At 39.4% G+C, this 7,289-nt stretch overlaps 1 protein-coding gene across 1 annotated transcript; it reads right to left on the bottom strand.

Annotated features, from left to right (window-relative positions):
• Nucleotides 1-4,971: 4,971 nt before the first annotated feature.
• Nucleotides 4,972-6,189, bottom strand: LOC101292233. Its single transcript, XM_004304323.1, has one exon. The coding sequence runs from the start codon at nucleotides 6,179-6,181 to the stop codon at nucleotides 5,165-5,167; it is 1,017 nt and encodes a 338-aa protein (XP_004304371.1). The 5' UTR covers nucleotides 6,182-6,189; the 3' UTR covers nucleotides 4,972-5,164.
• Nucleotides 6,190-7,289: the final 1,100 nt, after the last annotated feature.

Raw genomic sequence — 7,289 nt, 5'->3', positions numbered from 1 at the left:
TCTCTCTGCTTCTAGTTTGGAAAAAAAAGGAGAAGGAGCCCAGATTCTTCCAGAGGTGTGCAAGACCGACTGCAATGAATCTAAAGTTGGATTAATCAATCTCTGCGCTCCTTCTCCTTTTTTTCCAAACAGAAGCAGAGAGAGGGAGAGACTACAATTGGCTGAGACTGATGAAGGAAGCGACGAAAGAGAGGGAAGGAGAGGTTAAGAGAGGTGGAGTGTAGAGAGATCGAGAGAGAGCTCTGGAAACTAATGGAAACTGAGGTGGGTGGTGGGTTTAGAGATCGAGAGAGAGGAAGAAAAAGAAAACGACCCACGCCCAACTGACACTGTTCACGGGAACAGTAAGGCGGTGCCAGGCCGCTTAGTATTTAGTTAAATTGGTGATTAAGACTGCACTGTTCTCTGAAACTGAATCCCTAGAAACCAAAAGGGAAAAAGGGGATGTGACTTACCTGAGAGACAAAGATCATGCACTTCCGAAAATCCCAAACGTTTGAAGAGGAGTACACTTTTCAGTTTCCAGCCGATTCAGTCTTTCTTCTGCTCTCTCTCTCTCTCTCTATTGTGTCAATTTCTGGAGAAATCAGTTTCTGAAAAAACAATGAAGAAAACTCAGCTACAGAGGTGGCAGGCTGCTGTGCGGTGTGTGAGAATTTCTTGGGAAAAAAAAAACAGGAAGAAAGTGAGAAAAGAATAGAGCGATGAAAGAACAAATAAGGCCCAAAACAACAAATAAGGGCTGAGTGGCCCGTTATGGCAATAACGTAAATAATCTCAAAAAGCTTAGCTACAGTAACTCAACTTTAGTATATAGTAAATGTTTCATTAAATTTGAGTGATATTATCGACTCAAATTACCACATAAAAAAGATAGAATATAAGTACTTAAAATATGTGGATAAATTATTAATTAATAGCATTTGAAACGGCACACCTCAGCTTTTCAAAACAGGTTAGGAGGAAACAACAATCAAACTCAAGAGACATCAATCGATTAAATCAAGGGCTATATCTAGATTATGATCAATATCTAACTAATCCTTACTAGACATTGACTAACAACTTAAAACACTTGATAAGTTCAAAAAAAAAAGAAGCCTAAAACACTTAATTATGGTGCAATTGAAAAACATACAACCACATCAAATAACACGAAAATTCTTTCATTCACAAAGTAAAGTTTCACTGTCTAACGTGGCATCATCATAGCCACATGTTTTAATCAATCTTAACGTTTGACTAACCTTGTTTTTCTCCGAACTCTCTCCCTCACACACCAAAAATACTGCTTTCACTTCTCTAATCCTAACTAGAGCTTCAACAGCTCCAACCATGGCTGCTACTTTCTCCCTCTACACCTCCTGCTCTTATCCTTCAAACCCCTAATCCTTTGCACCTCCTCCTCTTTCTCCCATGACAGCAGACACCTTCCCTTCCCAAATTCTCCTCCTCCTTTTCTTCTTCTTCGTCTTCGTCTTCTTCTTCTTCTTCTTCTTCTTCTTCTTTGTCAAGCCCAATAGATGTTCTTTCTTCAACACCAACAACATGATTGAACTTGATCGACGACTTGTTGATCTACGACACTACGGTTTCTGGTAGAATCAATTTCTACCTAGCTCTTGTTTTTTGGCTGAACCCAATTATAGCGCATGCAAATGACATCCATCTTCTCCTATTCGTAGGCCTTTTTTTTTTGGGTCAAATCCTAGGCCTTGTTTATTCATGACTTTTAACGAATATTGTTCAACGAACCGAAGTGCCCTCTCACTAGAGAACGTTTGGACTAGCACCAATTATGTGATGTGACTTTGATATTTGAGTAATTTTATTCACACATCCTAATATATATATATTTTTCTTTTTTGAAAGAAGAGCGAGAAGCCTTTATATTGATCAACAATAATAGGTTACAACAGAAACACTACACACCCTCACGAGTCACAGGCACGTAAATATAGAATCATGCAAAACAACCTAAGAGAATCCTAAGCTATTTTAATGTTGCAGCTCTAAGATGACGCTATGATCAATATCAAAATTTCCTTGGTAGCAATCGAACTAAGTAACCAACCACCAAGACATAAAAGGGAGGGGACAAGTCCGCAACCCATCTTATTTGACCACATCTGGGACCACCCTACACCGAGGGGGATACCGTAGTGCATCAACGTAGCTAATTACAAACTGAAGCCTAATAACTAGAAAATGCTCAAGACCTGCAAGTAGTCGTAGACTAAACAAACTAAAAGCAAAAAGCAAAAGAAAAAACCAGGACCCAGAGGGAACCCGGCCCAACAGACCGAGCCCAATTCCAAGAGGTCTGATCGGTGGCTCGTATATCTCGGCCCAAGTTCTTGTGTCACCAACACCCGACTCGCGGCCACTGTTGCCAAACCGATAGCAAGATCGTCGCCGTCCAACTCACGTCGCATGACCCTAACCACCACCGTTTCCTGCCACACCCTTGAGTATCCAAACCCGGAATCAGAAAACAATCCGCCCTCCTCAGCCTTGCAAAAAGCGTCTGATCGGAACGATGAGACCCAACTTGCCTAAACTTCGAGCGCCACCAACCTCCGATCTGGCCTTGAAAAACTCTAGGTGACCTCCGATCTCTTCTCTTCACAACTCCGGCTCGGCAACAACCTCCCCTCGATAGAAAACCCAATCGATTTTAACTCCGGTCATAGACTCAACTCACCAAAACTCATTCGGTCGTACCTAGTGCGCCGACTAGGCTCGCTGAAGTTTACTTTCTCTCTCTCGCTCTCTAGGGGCTGCAAAAATTGAAAAATCCTAATATAGTTAATAACACCTCTTATATTTTTTTATCTAGATTTTTTCCTTAAACTTTTTTTTATGCTTTCTTTATTTGACTTAATACACACCCTTTAACTCATCATCTTCTTCTTTCTGTCAATTGACTGCTCCTCAAGAATTTATCACTCTATTTTCTTACATCTATGATTCAACTAAAATCAAATCGAATTGGTAAGCAAACGAAGCTTAACAAACTATTAATAGAGACAAAGTGATTGACGATTTTTTTTTAATAATAACCTCTAAGATTTTCTACAGACAAAAAAAAAACCTCTTAGATTTTCAATCAATCGAAATAATATGAAAATTTGATATCACCAGGAAGTTTACATACTGTAGATTTTTTAGAGCTGTAGATTTGTATATAAATTTTTGTTTTTTGTATTCTTTTTGTTTGTTTAGTTTTTTTTGTTGTTCATCTTCATCAAAGGGATAAAATTGTATTAAAAAAAGTTTCAAAAAATAGGGATGTGTATTTATAAATCTGGTATGTGTGAATAAAATTTCTCTTGATATTTATAGTCAGATTAAAAAAAAAAAAAAAAAAAAAACTAGCTTGATGTTATTAACCCGTTAAGAGCAAGTTCACTCAATTTTTTTTTTTTTTGCGTCTATTGCCAGCCCCACAAACTACTTTGTTAACCCCACGTTCTTGTCACACCCCACTTATATATTTTTAATTATAAGTCTACTTTATTCACCCATTTACAATACTTAAAATACATTTTTCCCATTTTTGCTTTGTTCACCCTATTTTTTTTTTTCACCCTACATATATATATTTTTTCAATTTTATATCTGTTTTGTTTACCCTACATTTGATCTCTTCTCACTCCGCATATATATTTTTTAATTTTAGATTTACTTTATTCACCGATTTGCAATACACACAATATAAGCCTCTTCCAATAGCCATTAAACTCCAAAAACAAAATGAAATTGAAGAAAGCCATAAAATTAATATCATTTGGGTAAGTGGAATCACAAACTGAACAATAAAAATCACATTAAAGTATAAATCTCAATTAAAGAGCAAGAAAAAACTCTCAAACTTAACAACTCATTGGTATCCATTGATATCAAGATGCACAATGTCTGTAAACTCTATTTGGAAAAAGCTCTGCGCCGATGAAAAATAAAAACAAACCGAATATATATAAGTGAGTGACTAGACATGAAAATTTACATATAAAATCGATATGAGAAATAATGAGTAAAGGGATAGACGAAATGACAAAACATCAAACAAAGAAAAAAAAAATACAAACAGTTCACGTCATTTTCAGTTGAATTCTAGTGTCTTCTTCAGACTTCATAGAAAGATCGAATATGATAAATTCTGGGTTAAGATTTATGAAGTACATGTTTATTTAAAAACAAAAAATTATAATTTGTAACAACTTATTGTCCCTTGTCTTAATTTACATTAGGATATATTAGTCATTCAATATATTAACAAAATAGTCTGTGAGGTGGTAATAGACACACCCTTTTCCTTTTGATACCCTCAAGTTCACTCATTTTGTTCGTGCTACTTTATATTGATTTCTTGCAAGCCTGTATAATTGCACCACATTCAACATCACTGCTATAGATAATCACAATGTTTGGAAATGCCATTTCATTCGGCAACCAAGAACTGCACTGAAGTTTTGTGCATCCAAATTTGATTGATTGGATGCCCAGTACAACGATATTTATCTCATGAGTCATGACCACATTCTGCAAAGAGGACAAAGACGCACTCTTCGTCGCAGGTCATGATCACCTAAGAAGGATCTGGCACTGGACTTATTTCTAGTTTTGACACAGTGACAATCTCAGTGGAAGCATTTGGCAGAAGAATAGAACTGGAGAGGATACAAAGAGCAATTCGACCCTTACGTAGAATTCTCAGAAAATCATTTGAAAATCAAATCATTAGCAATTCGACCATGGAGTATTATTGTTGGAACACTAGAACAAAAGATGGACAGAAATTTTAAAACTCAAAGATGCTAGAGACCATAATTAGTCTTGAAGGAGATGCAACTGAATTTCAACATTTACATGTAGGGAAAACACAGAACCCAATTTCAGTGTCATCTGACCAGGAGAAAAAAAAAAACTGAAACTGAATCGAAACTGCTTAATCAAGCTAAACCAAGGCTACAAGCAGAAGATATTGCATAACTAACCAAAAAAATATAAATAGCACGATTTCGATCCAAAATTCATTGCTATCACCACCCTACCCTTATTAAGCAGCAATGTACACCCCCATAACAATTTCAAGCAACAACAAATATCTTATAAGCATTACCGAATTGATAAAGAACTTAGAATTGAAATTTCGGCTAATTCAAGCACCCATCAGTGCCTTCTTCAACTCCTCACTCACATCTCCCTCCTGCGATTTCTTCTCATTGTTGCTAGATCCCCAATTCCCACTACTCCTCTCCATCCCACGGTACTTCCCCGAATTGAAACTCCCTCCGGCAATCTCCTGCCGAAGATCCTCCACAGCTTTCCTCAGCAACCCATTCTCACTCTGTAAAACCTCCAACTGACGCTTCACAGTGAAACAAGCCTCCGCAACCTCCACATTCCCCGGAAACGTCACCGCCCCACCAGCCGCCGCAGCTTTCGTGTTGCCTCCCTTCAAATCCCCACCGTCCACGTGCTCGATCCCGATCTTGTTCATCACCAGGAACGGGATCTTCTGAAACGCAATCCCCGCCGTCCCATAATCTCCGCTCTTCAGCTCCGCCGGAACCCTCACCCCCCACCGCAAGCTCACCACGGCACGATTCCTCACCGGCACCGACGTCCTCGCCGACACCTCCATCCCGGAGAGCAGACCGGCCACAGCCCCGGAGGCAGCGCTCTGGGAGGGCAGAACCGTAATTTTCTTCCCGGAAAACAATCCCTCCCCGGCCGGCGCCTCCACGGCCTTAATCGTCGGAGGCTCCGGCGAAACGACGCCGTCTTGCGACCCGAGCATCTTATCCAAGACAGACGACTGCGACGACTTCTTGACGGAGAAGTCCCCAAACTGAGGCTTGAAGTGGAGCATGAAGCTAGGGTTGTGGTTGAGGAGATTGAACTCGGCGCTCATGAGCATGGAGGAGTTGATCGGAGAGCCGAGGGAGCCGGTGCCGGTCTTGACGACGAGGGAGAAGGGGTTCCACGTGTCGTTGGGGCGATAGGCGACGCGAATGGACGGCCCGGATTCGAAGAAGGTGGCGAGGTTGAGAGTGAGCTCCTTGGACTCGCCGGCGACGATTCCGGATTGGAAGGGGAGGCCCAAGATGCTGAGGGGGACTTTGGCCCGGAGCAGTGGCTTCTGGTCCTCCCGGAATTTGACTGAAGCTTTCATTTTTTGTTGTTGCTGAAATTTGAGAATTTTGGTCTGTGAAATTTATAGGAGGGGATTTGTGAGGAAATTAATTTTGGCTTTGTCTTTGGCGTTAGATTGGGGTCGTCGTAATTTAAGGCTCTGTTTTGTGAGGAATTACGGAAACGGTGTTGGGCGAATGGTGTGGATTTAGGAAAGGGAAGGGGTATTTTGTTTGCTTGATGTAGTTTCAGGATTTGGCCACACATGGTGGATGCATTTCAAATTTAAATTGTTTTTAAACTATACGTTTCAAAAAATTTTAAAATTAATTCTGCTGACTCACACAGTCACATCCCGCGTGTTATTTTGCTATTTTCAGTTGCTAAATTCTGATTATCAATCTGTATATTAGAGCAAGTTCACCTGTTGGATTAGAATGAATACAGTGACTTGGATTATTCTGGGCTGCTGTGTGACTGAGTAGCAGTTTCCACCCGTTTAAAATGTGAGATTACTGTCACGTGACAGTGACTGTTTATTGAATTTTAAAATACATTTTTAAATGCAATTAATCGTTTTATGTATAAATAAATAGTAATTTATATATATTATATGACATATTAAAATTAATGTTTTTATTTCATGACATTTAAGTAGGGCTGGCATTGGTAGGTATACCAACTATATTTTTCAATACCATGTACCAACCAACTTAAAATTGGTAGGCAAAATCTTGTACCAAAACCAACCGTCAAAGTTGGTATACCAACTTAGTTGGTACGGTTGGTACTCGGTTGGTACGGTTGGTATTGGGCCTCTACCAAGTTTAAATTGAGGCCCAACAAACTGAAAGGCCCAGCTCATTTAAATCCTTTTTTTAGGCCTATACCAAACTTCTATCAATTATCAAACTATTCAAAGTTCAAACACATTCAAAGTTTCACACATCATAATATCATATAATTTCAAATGCATAAACAAGCAAGATCAAAACTTCAAAAGTTCAAATGCAACAAGCCAACAACGTCCAAAGTCTTATACAGAAAATTAAACAACACATGTCCAATGAAAACACAAAAGTCCAGATTAGCAGGGAAAGAGTGATGTTGTGAGGCCGGGAGAGTGCTAGACTGCTAAACACCTCTAT

Source organism: Fragaria vesca, linkage group LG6 (assembly GCF_000184155.1).
Source record: "Fragaria vesca subsp. vesca linkage group LG6, FraVesHawaii_1.0, whole genome shotgun sequence".
In the NCBI taxonomy this organism is placed as follows: domain Eukaryota; kingdom Viridiplantae; phylum Streptophyta; class Magnoliopsida; order Rosales; family Rosaceae; genus Fragaria; species Fragaria vesca.
This window is presented reverse-complemented; position numbering and strand designations above follow the sequence as displayed.